The sequence below is a fragment of the Camelus dromedarius genome, chromosome 6, assembly GCF_036321535.1.
Source record: "Camelus dromedarius isolate mCamDro1 chromosome 6, mCamDro1.pat, whole genome shotgun sequence".
Classification (NCBI taxonomy): Eukaryota; Metazoa; Chordata; class Mammalia; order Artiodactyla; family Camelidae; genus Camelus; species Camelus dromedarius.
Window position 1 is genome coordinate 56,775,224 of NC_087441.1, and position 18,793 is coordinate 56,794,016.

Below are 18,793 nucleotides of genomic sequence, written 5' to 3' on the forward strand. Positions count from 1 at the left end.
AACATAAGTACACACAACACAGATTTAATTAGCCATCAGAGTGATGACATTATCATATGTCATGTAAGTTCTGGAAGACTCAGCTCTGCACCTGTGAGCATCTGAGAGTGAAAAAGGCAAATAAAGTCATATTATATGAAAATAGCATCGACCTTGCAGATCCCCTGGAAAGCTCGTGAGGAACCCTCAGGGTTTCCCAGGCATCCTTTAAGAACTACTGATTTAGCACAAGTTACCATGCTAAGAATTAGGGATGCACAGAAACACACGGCACAGTTGATGCTCTCACTTTGGTGAAAGAGAGAGACTTGTACACAAGTTCTGGCCATACAATTAAGTGCCGGTAGAGTGTCGAGCTCAGTGCTATCAGGGTGTCAGGGAACAGTGACTCTGTGTGAGGAAAGAGGGCAAGAGGGAAGATGTGACCAAAGAGAAGTCACTGCAGCACACTGTTTGAAAAGAGAAGTTAAACAGATTATTCCATTGCATATGCATCCTAAAATCCCCTGCTAGGCAGTGTCAATGCTACTGTTTTTACAATTTTCAAACCATGGTGTAGTGATTATGACACATGTAAATTACTTTTAGAAGGTATATAACCCATGAAATAGATGAAAATATGAACCACCGATGTTGACTCTGATAAGATTAAAGTGTGACCCTGACAATATATAAAAACGTATAAATAAATATTCACAAATGCTGATTCATCATTCAACTGAGTTCAGTTTTCTCATTGGAGTTCTGTTTCTGAAGCTAAGGGCAAAACTGAGCCTGAGACAAGCGGAGAATTAGACCCATGGGACAGACTGAATGGAAACAATTTCTACACATATGTGTTTCATTTTTTCCTTCCTTGGGAATAGAACTACTCCATTCTTTTTCCTCTCTTAATATGTATTAAGAGACAGATAAGAACAAATAACCACCAAACCAAACCAACAAAAATACTTGAAGTCATATTTTCTCGATTGAATGATAATAGGAAGTAATTCAGAAAGTAAAGCTTTAAAGTTGATTCCTTTTTCTTTTTCTTTTTCGTTTTCTTTTTCCCTTGTTTAGTTCCCTTGAGGAGCAAATCAGCAGGTGCTGAATTACGGAGTGTGTTTAAAAAATCTCTTTTCAGAAACGATTACACAAGGGTTATTTTTACTGTTTTTCAACAAAAGAGCTATCTACAGTTAGCATAGGTATACAAGAGTAAGGGATGAGCTGTCAAAAGGAGGGAGACATAGATAAACTAGGGAAAGGCCAAATGGAAAAAGCTTTATACTGTCTTTTGTGGCAAGACATAATCTGCCTACATAGAATTTACTGCCCTGGAGACCGGATCCCTTGCCACCACCAAGAAGGAGTAGTATTTTCCATCCTGCTTTATATTAAAGATTACAGCTGTTGAAGGTTTCAGAAATAAGCAAACTGTATCAGTTTGACATTATATATGATATTTATGTGCAACTGAATCATTTATTGGAATATACATTTTCGTTGTTTTGCATTCTTTTGATTATTTTATGAAGTCTGTGCTGTTATTGAGAATATAATACTCTGGGGAAAATATGACAGTTGTGAATTGCCATATAAGTACGACTTCACTAATTTGGAAAAACGCAAGTGAGAAGGCCCCGTGACTTGATGAAGGCTCAGAACCAAAGGCTGTTTTAAAGGACATGTAAACATACAGTGTTCCCAGAGAGACTCTCCGAAAGGTTCAGCTGGGTTTGCCTTAATGAGCAGAGAAGAATCACTTAACATTGTACAGGAAGTGTCTACAATTAGATAATGCAAAATGTCTTCTAAGCTGCTTACAGAGAGTTGACTCTTTCCTAAATAACCTAGCTCCTCTGTAATCTTAAACTCTCAAATGTGTGTATTACATACTTTGTGAAATTAATACAAGTAATTCTGCTCATCATTTTCCTGAATATAAATTATAAATTCATGATAACTTACTATGACTATGTGATTTTTAAATTTTATATTGATGATATGAGTGATAAATCATTTAAGGTGCTTTAAAATATGCTGAGAGTATGTTTTTGGGTTCCTTTTATACACACCAAGAAAATAGACACAGAGGAGTCAAATACCTTACTGAGGGAAAAACAGGGGTTTAATAGCCACAGTAGATCAAAGATCTTTATCTACCTCTTGATTCATAACTAAGTTTCCAACAACTAAGCAGGGGCTAGCCATTCAATAAGGCATTTTATACATTTCTTTTATAGCTGAGGAATACAAAATAGGTGAAATATTGTCCTTACCACTTCTTTAAAATGCAAAAATAAATATTTATTTTAATTTATAATGTTACATTATAATGCATTTATTTAAAATAAGAGATGAATTAAATAGCATAAATATCTTGCTTATAAGATTTTATTTAACCTCTCAAGTTCTTGCACGGTAATGAGTGTTCCTGAGCTTTTTTTTTTTCTCCTGTTTACAGCTACCGCAGTCTCCAGTGAACAGAATCCTGTTATTATAATTGCAGTGGTTGCAGTGGCTGGGACCATCATTTTGGTGTTCATGGTCTTTGGCTTCATCATTGGAAGAAGGTAGAACACAAATTTGTTCTAATCTCTGACATAAAATGTATTGATTTTTCAGAATTACACCAGACTATTAGTTATAGTTTAGTTTTAGAATGTTAAATAGTAAACGTAAACATTCTTTGTCTCATATGAAACATTAAAGCTCAATAAATTTTTATTCTCCCAAGGTCTGAATATAGTGTGTACTTGATCATTGCCTTTAGTTTAGGAGGAATGAGTATTGTAATTTCTATAAAGTGAATTTTTATTAGTTATTTTCAGAGTTAGATTTTCATAATAAATATCAAAGACACCTGGGGAAAGATTTACTCTTTTAGTAAATGATTTGTGGAAACCATTTAAGTTTTTTGTTGCTGTTGTTTTTCGGGAAAAAAAAATAAGCAAATATTCACTCATTGATAAATCTAAGTCTACGAAATATGTTCCTTCCACATTGTCTCCCACAAACACATTATATTCTGTGCATTTTTTAAATCATGTGAATGGCTGTATTATTATTAAATGAGTTCATAACTGTGGACAGGAAATTTTTGTATTTTATTTATAGCTCTAACTAGCATGTTGTTAAGTAATTAGGGCAAATCATCCTGAATTTTAAACACATAAAGTGAGATCATTGATTGAGGTCATCCTGAATTTAATTTTTTTTCCAGGCACTGTGGTTATAGCAAAGCTGACCAAGAAGGGGATGAAGAGCTTTACTTTCATTGTAAGTGTTTGGCTTTTCTTCACTATTATTTACCCCAATTAATACAGAAACCTGGTTGTTATTATTGGCATCATGCTTGAAATTATATAACGAGCTCAAAATGTTGCTTTAAAGCATTTAAACAAGAGATTTAGAAGGAAAATCATATGATGTGAATCTTTAAAAAAATAAAATATATTCAGAAATGCAATCTCTCATGCAAAATTTTAATAGAACTGCAGGATATTCAGCAGCTTTTATGTCACAGTTGTTCCTCTGCAAACTTTGCCCAAGTGTTTTGTGCCATTCTAATAATAATTCATTAAATGTTACACATGCCCTTGTTCTAGCTTTGGAATTTAAATTAGAAGGATAGGCCCCTTTTTTTCCTACCCCATGAGTGATGCTATAATGAAAGACTAAGCGTAAGAACCTCTTTCTCTTCAGCTACTGCAAAATGTCTCTACCGAATGTCTAACTACCGATAGATAGTTCAAGGGATGTAAATAGTATAATAATAGGATTCAAACCTCAGATGCTTTCCTGTGGATTTGGGCTACCTGATTCTTAAAAGTTCATTTTAGAAATAAAATCAGAAGAGAGCTCAGGGAGCCAAAGAAAATAGATGCCCATCCGTATTAATCTTATTCTCGCTGCCCGTGGATGGCAAGTGAAAACGTGAGAGCCCTGCAAGTAAACGTCCACGTTATGCAGCCAAAGTAAAAACCTAACAGCGTCGTGATTTTAGTTCTGATCACTGATGATGCTCTTATCCGCACCCATTATTTTATTCCTATTTTTAACCCTTGAAAATATGGAAAAATAATTTTATTCATTATTTTTCCTTGTAACTATAATCTTTACTAAAATTTCTCGTGGGTAGATGAATTTCTTATAAATGGCATAAGAACTACATCTGTTTTTGTGTTATTCATCAAATTCTCATGTCAGTATATAAGAAGATATTGTCATGTACCCATTCTAAAGTCACAGGAATACATAAGCATCAGTCAAGAAAATGTGTGGTTTAAAAGATACAGATTGTAAACACCATTATTCTCATCCCTAAGTTTCTTCAGTGTCTTATTAATTGTTGGAACCAACAGTTCCCTTGACTTTAGTTTTCAGAAGAGAAATGGCTTTACATAATACATACCCAAGTGAAGCCCTGTAGAATTCCAACCACTGAAGGCAGAAAGGGTATTGGGACACTAGAAATAACAGTAAAAGTTCTGACCGAGGGGGCTTTTTCATGAAGTTTAAGTTTCAAGGCCCCTTATTTTCACAGACTCCTTTCAAGGCCCTTGGAAGAGACCTAGCAAGTTATTGTGTATAATCATTTTTTTTTTTTCCTGAAAGAGAGTATCCCAAATTGTAGAAGGCTCAAGCCTCGTAAAACTTATATCTGCCCCTGGTGTTGACTGAATACCTGTGATCCTGCCACCTCCCCCGAGATGATCTAATGTGCTCCTGCTGGTGGTGCTTCCTTTTGCTAACCTGGCAGTGACTTCCCTGTGACAAGTCCCAGTGATGAGCGTACCATAGGCCAATTGTAGCTAGAAGATGTGCAGAAAAAGTGGAGGTTTTATTTCTTTCTTTTATAACATGAGAGAATACTTTTAACACTTCCCCGGACAGGAAGGAGAGGTTCAAAACTTGAATGCCTGAATTTTGCTGTCTAGTTTAAAACGTATATAGAAGAATAACCTAAGACTATAGTCCTGGAATCCCTGATTCTCCCCATATGTGAATAATTTGATGGCAGAATCATTTAATAATACCTTAATCGGTATGTCACTTTTCTTTACGGATGATATCTGAGACATCCCCAATCTATCAAATACTCCTTCCTGGTTTATTTGCTTTTAGCTTGCAGGGCAATGCTGAAGGTAAATTAAAACATAGCTTCCCTAAAACACGTTGTATAGCCTTATGCTTAATTGTCATCACTCGGTTTTAATATTTTGATGCCATTCGCTTTTTTTACATTTGACATCCAGTTTGTAATCAGGAAAAATAGAGTTGCATGTTTTACTTGCTTACATAGACAAGATAAGCTTGATATATCCATATATATATATAAACAGTTTTCATCTCTAGAGCAAAATATCAATGGTGGTTTTAAGATATTTAACATTCATGAAAAATGTAAATGAGATTTTAAAACACAAAACAGCTCACAGTCTTAAATTGAGATAAGCAACAGACCAGAATATTCAGAAATTGTCAATATTTTTCTTATTTTAAATGAATAATGAAAAAAAATAAAGTACACTTAAGCCTGTCCTGGTAAATCCTTGATAATTTTGAATTGCCCTTTTTACAAGCATGTCTTTTCTTGTCATTTTGTGAAAACCAGGCATTTTATTTGATTTTATGACTGTATCTAAAATACGTAAAGTACAACACTGTGATCACCAGCTATGTACAAGTTGGTGTCTTTTATTCCTTTAGTATACAATTTTCTGAGGTGCTAAGACACCAGATTGAATTTTTACAGAAACATGAAGGCACCCATTTAACTAGCTTTTACAGCACTGAATTTAATAGAATGTCCAGTCATTTGTATCAGGTGCCCTCCACTTTCCATGGCCCCAAGTGCTAGATTTAAAGATATAAACACAATAGAGGAGTTTAGTGAAGCAATTCCCATTTACATTTTGTTTCCTCCTACCGTTTCTTCTAACAATGTCTTCGAATCCAAGCTGGGCAGTATTTCATGTTTTTATGCCTAAATTGCTCTGGCCTGTCAAAATGTTTTATGACAGCTTGAATAAAGAACCATCAGAGACCCGTTTGAGATGCAGAAGGTTACCTCCAATCTAGCTCCCTTATCACAAAACAAAACAAAAACAAAACAAAACAAAAAACCACAAAACAACAACAACAACAAAAAAAAACAATGAAAGAAAGAGAATAAAAAGGGAGAAGATGGCTCATTCTCCATCTGCCTGCCAATCTAGGAGGTTAACCTATTGTTTTCTTCCCTTCTCTCTTTTTCTCTTCCCCCCCTCTTCCCTGTACCTCCTTCTTCTCTCTTTTCTCTTTGTGTCCCCTCTCTCTTTTCTTCTTGTGTTTTTTTTTTCGTGTTCAGCTTTAGTAACAAATGAGCATCTGTCAGTTTTATAAACTGCAACAATAATTGTTTAAGACAATCAATTTTGGATAAACAATCAACTACAGCAGAATAAATCAAGATTTTTAAATCCCATTTTCCTTTATACATTCTGCTTCTTTTTGTTTGTTATGTGTTTCTTCTTAAAATACAATTTTAATTTAATGTGATGACATGAGCACAGTTAGGCTGCAGTGTAATACATAAAGAAATATATTGTTCTCCAAATAGTAAGACTTACTGAGAAGATTGTTCAGTGGCTTTGTTAAAACCAATAAAGTTTTTTTGAGGATATAGTGTAATTCTTTTCATTGCATTAATATAACCAAATATATGCCTATCTGTCTTATCTCTGTCTTTAACCAAATGATTAGATTTGGAATACATGATTGTAATTGAATTTGATTTAAAGTTGCCATAGCATTATCTGTTACCTGCATGCTTCTGGGTGCATATTAAGAAGATTTTAACTTTTAAGATGATTCTATGTTGTTTGAATTTTGACTACCTTTTCTGAGGCATATTGGCTACCTCCTCAAAGCAGTTGAGATCTTCCAGAGCCTTATAATTGCAAGTTCATAGAAACCATTCCTCTTTCAAACTGCTGTCATACTTGGTGAGCAGATCCCAGGAATATTGTACATTTTCTAACTTTACTCTGCACTTTGTACATCTGGCCTCTATTGCCTTTCAAGGTGAAGAAGAAACTGTGTCTTTAGTAGATTTCTCTCTGGTTCTGTGATAGCAGTCCCTCACATCTTGTATTAATTTTATGTATATGTCAACGGTGGTTGGTCTTTTAAAAAAATAAATCAAAAGAATAAGTAAGATGTCTAAATGTTTTTAATATTGCTGTTAGTGTAGTTGGCTACCTGTAAATGAAATGTCTTCTTTTCCCAGTGTATTAATTTGATTGATTGACTGACTGATAGATTTACAAATGTGTTTCTGAGTCCATTACAAACCTCAACATGGCTTGAACTATGCCATGATAGCAGTGAATTTAATTAAGCCTCCCGTCTGATAAGAGAATTTTGGTGATGTCTTTTGTTGATTTACTGGAGAAGCAATTCAGTTAGTAACCTATGAGCTGGATCCTATGTTACCTATAGAAGCTTGCAGATAATACCTATACGCCAGCAGACTGAAGTAGTCTGTTAAAACTGCTGTGAATCAGGTGATGTGGAAGCAAGTTCACTGTTCCAAGGAGGACTCTGCATAATGCAATTCCTGGGCTGGCTGCACAATAAGTGCTTTGCTTCATCACAGTCATGCTTTCTTACATCATTACAGTTAAATTTCCAGGCACCAAAACCTACATTGACCCTGAAACCTATGAGGACCCAAATAGAGCTGTCCATCAATTCGCCAAGGAGCTAGATGCCTCCTGTATTAAAATTGAGCGTGTGATTGGCGCAGGTAAGGCTGTTGTAGCTTCCTTGTTGAGCTGTTCCATTTAGCTGAGATCGAAAGTCATATATCATAATGACAGGCAAATAATTATACCTCAAGTATAGAACTTTTGCATTTACCTGAACTGTTGGAAGCAATGAGGCTGTACTTGTTTATGAAATCTTAAGAAAAGAAGTGAAAAAGAAGCATGTGGTGCAGAGAATCATGTATCTTTTGTCTCCTGTTGGATTTTTAAGATATTGTTTGATGATAAGCTATTTCATAGTAGTTCTGGCCTGTTCAAGAAATGACTTCATATTTTAAAAAAATAGAATGTCCTGAATTTTGCTGGAATATACATTTCCTCTGACTTGATTTACCATCTTCCTGCTAAGCTTTCATTTTTATCTTTTTTTTTCCCCTTGTATTTGTAGGAATTAGCTATCATACTATTTAACTTCATGTAGAAAATTAATATATAAGAATTATTTAAAAGAAGCATTATTTCCTATGTAAACAATGCATTTTCATAATAATTATGTATTTTTGGATCAAGTCCCTTCAATCTAGCATAGTACGAACAACATCCAGATTTTTATTCTTTAAGAAATATTTGCTTCTTAAGCCATGAAAGCAATATCTATGTTTAGAATTTGCTAATGTGCCCTTATGCTTTTAGTAAGCATTGTATATTATGCAGTGTGTTTCAAACCTAAATTTGGGGGGGGCTTGCTTTTTATTTTTCTATTTTTTATTGAAGTATAATCAATTTACAATGTTGTATTAATTTCTGGTGTATAATGTAGTGATTCATTTATACATGTATATATATATATATGCATATATTTCTTTTCATATTCTTTTTTATTCTAGGTCATTACAAGGTATTGAATATTGTTCCCTGTGCTCTACATAGGACCTTATTGATTATCTATTTTATATATAGTAGTTAGTATCTTCAAATCCCAAACTCCCAATTTATAAAGCATTTTTCTTAATCCAGTTAAAAAAATTGCTTGTGTAACAGACAATATAGGAAAGTTTAAAAATGCTTTTAAATAATTTAATGCATTTATTTTGAGAGAGGAAATATTTCTGAAATTTAAAGATACCTGCCTGTTCTGTTACTTCAGGAGAATTCGGAGAAGTCTGCAGTGGTCGTTTGAAACTTCCAGGGAAAAGAGACGTTGCAGTAGCCATAAAAACCCTGAAAGTTGGTTACACAGAAAAACAAAGGAGAGACTTTTTATGTGAAGCAAGCATCATGGGGCAGTTTGATCACCCAAATGTTGTCCATTTGGAAGGGGTTGTTACAAGAGGTAGATACTGATTATATATCTCATTTGCTGAATGGACTGTCAGAAATTAGTGTTATTTTATGCATAATAAAAAATCAAATTGTGAATACATTGCATATTCTAAATGAATGGTTTTCCTCTTGGTATGTAACTGACTAAAACAATTCTCTTTTGTGTTACCATCTCAGAAAAAAAAAAAAAAACAGGACAAATGGATACAGGTTTAGAGTTCAAGAATAAATCAGACAGACAGACACAGTGAAAGATACTCTCATTTAGCTTCAAAAGCCATAAAAATGACACAGTTTAGGCTTTACATTTTCTGTAAAGTGTTGTTTTCTCTTAGTTTTATCCACAAAGCAAGAGTCAGAAGAACACACTGACTTTTATTGTTTAATTTTATGAATCATGACCACGTTCCAAACAGACAGTTAATGACTCTGAGCTTAGCAGCAGCACTAGGAGCATGAGAAACACACATTGCTCATCCAGTCTTTTAAAAGAGCACCACGTTTTATCCCGAGTGAGAAAGAGAATAATCCCAAAGTTTAGATTTCAGCTTCAGAAGCAACATTTTTTTTTCTTATATACATTTTTTAAATTTTAGGGAAACCAGTCATGATTGTAATAGAATTTATGGAAAATGGAGCCCTAGATGCATTTCTCAGGGTAAGTGACGAAATTATTTTCCTGTTCTAAATATACTAGACATACTACCAAAGTAATTTTCTGAACTTTTCTTTGCAGTGTAAAATGTGAACAGTGTAAACTTTAACAGGTCAGAAAATTGTCTTTGAAAAGCAGGAAAGTGTCTTAGACTGGATTGAACTAGAATCTTGTTGAGCATATAAGTGATACAATGTAGTTAAAAAATAGTTTCCATTAATATGTTACCACAAAGTATGGTGGATACCTGAAACCCTGTAATTTGAATACTTGTTCTAGAATAGCATTTTCCTTTTTCAGTACAATTATAAATGAAATGCAGAGGTTAATACAGCGAAGACTAACAAGTGAGATAACCATTCAGTGCTGGTAGAATGTTCCCAACTCTACTCTGTAGAACAATTTCTATTATAGTGTTATGTGAACACTGAGCATAAAATAAAGAATTATTAACATTTTTACAGTTAATAGCAGTTATATTTATAAATAATAAATCTAAATGTATAAACATACGTATTTTTACTCTCAGAGACTTTTCACCTAAGAACATGGGCACATATTAACATTTTTCCAAATAGCAAAGAGAAAACAATAGGCGTAAGAGAACATGGGGAGATCGTACATGATCTAGATACATTCAACCCAGATTGATAAGCATGCCAAGGATTTCAAGAGGTTTTTATTGCTGCATCTTGATGATATGCATAACTATCAACTCTCTGGAAGAAAGCATCACCGAGCAAGTTCATCTCCTCAAACCCCTGTCCTCATGCACCATATTTGTAACTCAACTGGAGAAATCTGTGGGTTAAAAATAGGTTAGAAATATATGGTGGCCAGTTGGTTGCAAAGAGTTCTCAAGCTCCTTTGCTAGTACATCCATTGTAGAGAATCTTTGTTGCAAGTAGTGTCTCTACTGATAGCACAACAATGAAAAGTATAAAATAAAATCAAAGCCAGCCAGTATAATCCTTTTCTACTTCTTAGCATCTCTTCATCTTTACTCAAAAATGTTTTCACCTTTCCTATTTTTACCATTTAAAGGAAAAAAGGAAAACCAATATATGTCTTCATTCCTTTATGTATTTTTAGATTATTTATGTAATTTTTTGGAAAGCGAGGAAAACAGCTGTCAAATGATATTCCATTCCCTTAACGTTGACTTAAAAATTTGCATATACTTTTGGATTTGCACAATCTGAAACTACTATTAATTAATATTAATAATATATCAATATAAATAATTACCAGAACTCTACTTTGTGTTACTTAATTATCATGTTAAATCAGCACTGGTTGTATTTTTCACATGTGTGTATTACATAGAAAATTAATTAGTAATTCCTATGATACAATCGAAAATGACTAGTCTGCAGACATTTTTCGTGGTGATTTTTTTCCCTTTCAAAGTAGAGGTAACTGGACTTTTATTTTTGTCTTCCTGTAGAAACATGATGGGCAATTTACAGTCATTCAGTTGGTAGGAATGCTGAGAGGAATTGCTGCTGGAATGAGATATTTGGCCGATATGGGATATGTTCACAGGGACCTTGCCGCTCGCAATATTCTCGTCAACAGCAATCTTGTTTGTAAAGTGTCTGATTTCGGCCTGTCCCGGGTGATTGAGGACGATCCAGAAGCTGTTTACACAACGACTGTAAGAAGAAGTCTGTTACTGCACCTCTTCATATTCCTGAGGTTTTCCTACCAAAAAAGCAGGGCTTAAAAATACTGAGCTAAACTGGAGAAAAGAGAGAAATTAATCTCAGCTTTTTATAGTTGTTAATTTTTTTTTTTTGCCTTTTGAAGGATCATTGTTGCTTTTACAACCTACATGTAGGTAAACAGGAGAAGGAATGATCAGAATGACAAAAGCTTATTTTATATTGGGATGTTCATATAAATAATAGACATATACATCAACAGCTGGTTACTAGCAGTCCTAACAGTAGTGGAAAAATATAATTCCACTTAAAAATTTTAAGAGAATATTAACTATGCTAATTCTTATCATAACTTTTGTGAGAAAAAAGGAAAATATGTGTGGATTTACTTAAATACTACTATTCTAATATTTCATTCCATTTTAGTAGTTATTTTGCCTAATTTGTCATTGTCTTGACTAGACTTTTGCCCTATGACCACATAGGTACATTAAATTGATTTGCCTTAAAAATGAAATCTTGTCATGACATTTTAAAAAACAGATTAGTAACTTTAAATGCACTTAAAGGGATCCAAGATGGATAGACCTGATAATGCTGAATTGCCAACCAAATACACAAGTGTTTAGCTGTAGCTTTAGGGTTCTGCTATAAATGATTGATACCCACTTACAGTGTCGATTTCTTTTTATACAGGGTGGAAAAATTCCAGTAAGGTGGACAGCACCTGAAGCCATCCAATACCGGAAATTCACATCTGCCAGTGATGTATGGAGCTATGGAATAGTCATGTGGGAAGTTATGTCTTATGGAGAGAGACCTTACTGGGACATGTCAAATCAAGATGTAGGTGTTACACTACTTAAACAAAAAGGATCTAATGCATAAATATTCATATTATGGGAACATGTAGGTAACAGCTCATAAGAAGAAACTCTCATAGATTTGTAAAAATATGATTGGTGAATTTTCACAATTATTACCACAAATTACCATGATAATTAATGTAAATTAGTGGTTCAGTGACTTTCATTTTGTTTTCATTTTGAAGAACTGCTTTCTCTTTTTTTAATTTAAAATCTCTGGACGTAATAGGAGCCTCCAAAGGATATTTCCTCCTTAATAAAGGTAACGACGCTGTGCTTGCACAGCTGCAGTGGCAGAGTCGCATGAGTAAGAGAATCATTTGCAGAGGGGAGGGGAAAGAAGGGTGTATTTTATTTTGTCTTCATAGCTTGTCTTTCTTATTCTTTTAATTTCCTGATAAAGTCTGTTTAAATTGTCTATTGTTGATTGATTTAATTAAATTTTAATATTATGAGATAACACAGATTTTATGATCAATATTGATAAGGGTTTTATAGTGATATTTTATTTTATTGTGTATATCTTTTTATTGAAGTATAGTCAGTTTACATTGTTGTGTGAATTTCTGGTGTACAGCACAGTGCTTCAGTCATACATGAACATACATATATTCGTTTTCATATACTTTTTCAACATAAGTTACTACAAGATATCAAATATAGTTCCTTATGCTATACAACATGAACTTGTTGTTTATCTATTTCATATTTATCAGTTAGTATCTGCAAATCTCTAACTTCCTATTTATCCCCTCCCACTCCACTCCCCAATAACCATAAGTTTGTTCTCAATGTCTGAGAGTCTGTTTCTGTTTTGCAAGTAAGTTCATTTGTCTTTTTTTTTTAGATTCTGCATACAAGTGATATTGTATGGTATTTTTCTTTCTCTTTCTGGCTTATTTCACTTAGAATGACAATCTACAGGTCCATCCATATTGCTACAAATGGCATTATTTTATTATTTTTCATGGCTAAGTAGTATTCCATTGTACATAGTGATATTTTAGAATGCACTCACAATGGGGATATCTTCAGAAATTTCTTTAAAAATACAACTTATTAAGTGTATATCCTGTTACTAAGGCATAAAATATTATTATCTGGCAAAGAAACTGATGGTAGTTCTTGGGGGTGTACATCTCACACCAAGAGACCATTTGTAAACCAATATAGCATAAGTGCAAGTAAATATTTGCTTCTATTAAGTTGAATTTTAAAAAATTGTCATTTTTATAGATCACAGACTTTCAACTACTGGCAGATTCATTTGGTTTCATTTATTGAAATCATGAGTGAACTTTAGATAAAAGTAGAGCAAGTGTAAAATCTAGGAAAGTACCTTAGATTTGATCTAGAAATCTGGAGAAGACCTTGGATCATAGCTGATGAGAGAATTCACCACGGAAATTAGAAAGTCTAGAAGCAAAGGCTTAGAGAAGTGTGTGAGGACCAGCCAGACAGACTCACTTTCCTATAGCAGAGAGGCACACATGAGGAGTGATTTGAAATAAAGATTAGGTTGGTTGGGGCAAACTGATGAAAACCTTTTTGAAGGAGTTTGGAAATAGCACAAATGCATGCTCTTGAAGAATGGAGTTCAGAATTAAGTAGTGCTTGAAGAAATTCTGTATTGCTATTGAGAGGAGGCTGTGACAAGCAAACTGGTCTGGAGTAGCTAATTCTGGAGGTGCTATCAACATGAAGAGCAGTAGAAGCTGACTAAAGTTAAAATTGAGTCATTTTTCAAAAAGAGATCATGATCATTGTTATAGTAAATTAATATCTTTGTTCTTGATTTTAGAATTTCCCATATCAAGTTCCTCTGGTTCTTAAAACTTGTAAATAGTTATTTTTAGACAACTAAAATCAGACTGTTTGTTGGCAGGGTTATTTTCAGTCCTTTTTTTTTTTTTTTTTTAACAAATTTCTGCATTAACTGAAAAATTCCTAGCCTAAAGAGGAGGAGCTTTGAAATCAGTTAAATCTTTTGGTATTTTGAATTGAATAATGACATAAAGCTTCATTTTTTTTTCTGGTTTTTGTTTTTCACATATAAAAGTCTAAATGATGAGTCCGTTTGGCAGAGGCAAAGTTGTTAATATTTGACAGGTCTCAGTGTCAAAGATTTCATGAGCTGTCAAAATACGGGCAAACAAATCCTTGGGGCAGAGAAAGAGAAATATTTACATTCCCTAGACACTCCGTAGAGTTTCATTTCTTTTGACACCTTCCTTCTGTACTAGATTCAAACATAAAGGGAATGACAGGAATATAAGATGACTTACATTCAAAGTTCACTTAACTTCTAAAAACAAATAATAGAAATGGTTAAGAAGAAAAAAATAAATATCTTCAATTTTAGCTTTTAGATTCCCTATTTTTTTTCCTTGAAAAAGAAATGTCGTAAAAAATATATTTAGTATATCAAGCATTCATAAATATGTTTACTGATCAAATGAAATTTTTGTGTCCACAATGAAGTTTTGTTCTGACCTAGAACATTCAACACCATCTTTCTTCATTTTTTTAATTGTGAAGGTCTGAATTACTAAATTATTAAATTCAAACACAAGTAAGAGATTACCTATACAGTTCAGTTTTTATGTGAAATTGATATTAATATTCTTCTTATAGGATAATGTTCATTATCGTATACTTATGTTAAACTGCTACTTAAACAATTATATGTTTAATTTTCAATATGCAAATGGTGAAAATGGGATAATTTAAAATAATGAATTCCATTCTAGTAAAAAAATTCTCTAGAAAAAAGCTTTTTTTACTTGGAGTTTCTGGTAAAAGATCATGACAAGACTTAAGTGATCTGAAAACTCCCTGAAGCATATGAAAATCCTGTGTATACGTGCATGTATTGTATTTTTCTGGGATGATTGCTTTCGTCAGATTTTCAGAGGCATTTTTTTTAAATTAGTCTAGATTGATTGTTTAAGAGAATCAATTCACTTTATATTGTTTCAATGTAGTTGCTAGAAATTTGTCAACAATTTTTTTAAAAAACCCTTAAATTGCACATACCTTGGACTTTAAAAGACTTTTATTAAGACACCATGAAAAAAAGATCCAAATTGATAGTTATGTTTGTAAGGAACTCCACAAAATTCCAGGCTGAAAACTAAATAAAGTGAGCTTTTTGTGATCACTCTGAAGAAATAGGAGAGGGGTACACCAGTCCCTCAGTATCCACAGGATATTGGTTCCAGGACCCTGGCAGATACCAAAATCTGAGGATGCTCAAGTCTCTTATATAAAATGGTACAGTATTTGCACTTTGTGCACATCCTCCTGTATGCTTTAAATCATCTCTAGACTACTCATAATACCTAATACAATATAAATACTATGTAAATATAATGTAAATGCTATGTAAATAGTTACTGGTGTGTGACAAATTCAAGTTTTGCTTTTTGGAATTTTCTGGTTTTCCTTTTTCATTCAGTCCATGGTTGGATGAATCCATGGACTCTTATTCTTTAAAATCTGTAGGTGGTTAGCCCTTTGCATTAATGACCTTTCAAAGAAAAACCTTATGTGTATAAATGCAGTCAAATATAATAAATAACACATAAATTTGAAGTACTTGTATTTGGCATTCACAGCAGCAGTCTTTTAGTTGAATTTGTCTTAATTACTCCAGTATAATTTTCATAGTTCAATTATGCAACTTCAAAATTCTTCCTTATATAGATTACTTTTTTTTCTGCTTATAGTACTCAACAAAGTTGTTTCTTCTTACTTTAAGGTAAGCCAGTAAGTCATTCATTTTACTAGTAGGTAGTCATAAGGATGATTAAAAAAATTAAACTTCCATAAAGATAGGAGACAAACATAATTCCTTAAAGTGGTCCATTAAAAGACATTTAAGAGCTTTGAAAATGTAATATGCTTGTAACTAAATTTATTCTCAGCTAAATTGTGAGTCCTCAATTTTCCCTTTTAAAAGTCACCACTGATTTATTACTTTGTATTTTTTTATATTAAGATAGAAACAAAATTGTGAATTTTTTGGTAAAACTTTGTCTTAATCCTGTTTGCGGGGTCCCAAATATTTAATCACATAAAATGTGGGTCATGTTATCGTGAGGTTAGTGAAATGAAAATGGACATTGGTGGAGAACAGAAGCCAGTCATGTTGCATCCTATTGTGAGTTACTGCAGGCCCTTTATCACAGGGTGTGTCCGTGTTCCTTTTTCCCTTAACTACAGTGGTTAGACTGTAATAATGCTGAAACACATCTCGGCAAGCAGATGCATTTGTTTTCTAAGTATTCCTTTACAGTCTATACCAAAGAGATGTCCCCTGTTGCAGCACAGTGTTCTTCTAAAATGTCATTTACCCTAATCATTTCCTACTCCTCTGGAAACTATCTAGAATTAGAAATTTCTATTTTGCTTTTCTGTTTGGGCTTTTATTTGAATACTAAGGCTAGATCTAAGTAGGCAAATCCAAAGGGTTTCTGGTATTTTCCCAAAAAAGATGTTTTAAATGAATTCCTTGGATAATTACATAATGCTTTAAGAAGTGTCGGATCAGTCACCTTACCTGTGTTTTGTTTTCCAAGAATATGTACCTATTTGCCCGGCGCGTTTTTATTTGCCCAGTTGGAAATATAATGTGCTCTTAACAGCATCAGCTCTGGGCAGACAGCCTACATCAAATTCTGTCCCTTCCACTAACAGCTATGGTGATATTTTTCCCTTTGCTTAACCTCTCAGCTCCCCAGATTCTTTGTCTCTTAAATCAATATAATAATACTTGCCTAATAAGATTTTGGTAAAGATTAAATGAGATAATTAAAGCAGGGCTAATCATATAGTAAGTATTCAATAAATATTCACTATGATTATTGTATTGTTAAAAGATAAGTTGTTTTTCTGGCAAGCTAACCAAATAAAACTTGGAGAACCTCAGGGCTCAGTTCCTGCCTGAATCATCCCCTGAGTGTGGGTTTATCATCAAAGGGGATATGAATTATTCCTCAAATTAAGCCAAACTGTGCTCTATAGAGGCAAACATCTCTGTGCCTCTGTAGGTAAGAATGTGCTTGTTAATGGGAACTTTAGAGTCCCAAAATCCCATTCCCAATCCAGAGCATCTCTTATTTTAATATGCTCAGCTGCTGCTCCTTTTTAAAGTTGTAAACCACTGGGTTTTTGAGAGCTAGAAGTTTCATTTCGTATTGATACACGTTCTCTGCTATAATAAGAGGAATCGTGAAATTTCTATAATGCAGTAGCATAACTACAGAGGTTCATTAACTCTTTCATTCCTGTAAGAGTTATTTACTCACCATTATTCATTGGTACAAAGATTTAAGAGCATATTGTTCTCAGAGCTAAAGAATCCCAACTGCAGAGCTGTTGAGTATTATGTTAGGAGGATCATGATAAGGTTTATATGTACATTTTAAAAGATGATTTAGAGGGAAATAAAAAAGGGAATATCTCCCTACCTGCATTATTCCTTTCAGGACATCTAAAGAAAAGCTACAAGTGGGGAAGTAAGATGAGGTGAAAAATAATAAGCACTGCCCCAATCTTATGAGCATGAATCCCCATTTTTTTAATTAAAAAATGCTCCATTGATAGAAATGCTAATCATCTAACAATGCAGGGTTGCCTTTAATTTAAAAAAAAAAAAAAACACGGTATCTGCAAAGCACAATAAAGCAAAGTGCAATAAAGGGAGGTCTGCCTGTGATGTCCATAGTGCTGTCCTGTCAATTCAGAAAAATCCTGCATATGTTCAAACACAATGAAGAAAGCCATTTTCTGGGGAAAAAAAATGCCCCCCAATTGTTTATTATTTTGTCATTTCAAATATATAAATTTTTAAAAGTTAGCAATTTACTTATTCACAACTTGAGCCATTGTTTAGATAACTTAATCCAGCTCTCCAAAGCACTTGTTTTTACTTTTATCTAACTTGCTTAACACAGAGCACCTTTGAAACCTTATGTAGTGCTGTCACTGGAGTGTTGTACAAAGCCACATGAAATTCTTTGCAGTTGAAAGTTTTTTAAATTTAATTCCACCTGTAGTTATGTATTGGTGATTTTTGCAGAGTTCCCATTTGTGTATTTGTGTATTCTTGTATGCTTTTTGAAGGGATATTTTAGAGAAATGCTTACAGTGATATACATTTGTAGCTACAGAGTCATAAACAGGGAAATTTTAAGAATTCTGTCATATGACTTCCATTAGCATTCAACACCAACACTGATTAAAGTCACTTAAGACTAAGGTGTTTTCTCCATAGCTAAAATAAAGATCCCATAGTACACTGAAAGAAAGTACTGAAAGAAAGTGAAATACTGAAAGAAATAATATAAAGTATTGAAAGTACTAAAAGAAAGATCCCATGATATTAGACTTTGTAAAGACATAACTATGGGATAATTATGCTATTACTGCAGGAATAGATAGATAGATAGATAGGCAGGTAGACAGATATAATATGAAGAAATATATATATATATATATATGTGGAAAAATGCTTGTACTATTTGAGAGTATTGTATTTAGGAAGTA

The 18,793-nt window shown here is 33.3% G+C and overlaps 1 protein-coding gene across 6 annotated transcripts in view; it reads left to right on the top strand.

The window, feature by feature from the left end:
* EPHA7 (EPH receptor A7) overlaps positions 1-18,793 on the top strand; it is a 164,221-nt gene that overhangs the window by 136,984 nt on the left and 8,444 nt on the right. For 3 of the 6 annotated variants that reach the window (XM_064486842.1, XM_064486844.1, XM_064486846.1), the window contains exons 8-14: positions 2,450-2,558; positions 3,209-3,264; positions 7,652-7,777; positions 8,884-9,069; positions 9,656-9,717; positions 11,162-11,371; positions 12,075-12,224. In XM_064486842.1, the coding sequence (XP_064342912.1) occupies positions 2,450-2,558; positions 3,209-3,264; positions 7,652-7,777; positions 8,884-9,069; positions 9,656-9,717; positions 11,162-11,371; positions 12,075-12,224 (899 nt within the window). Of the gene's footprint in view, positions 1-2,449; positions 2,559-3,208; positions 3,265-6,337; positions 6,653-7,651; positions 7,778-8,883; positions 9,070-9,655; positions 9,718-11,161; positions 11,372-12,074; positions 12,225-18,793 lie in introns of those variants that run through there. The other 3 variants (XM_064486843.1, XM_064486845.1, XM_064486847.1) reach the window with 2 other exon arrangements.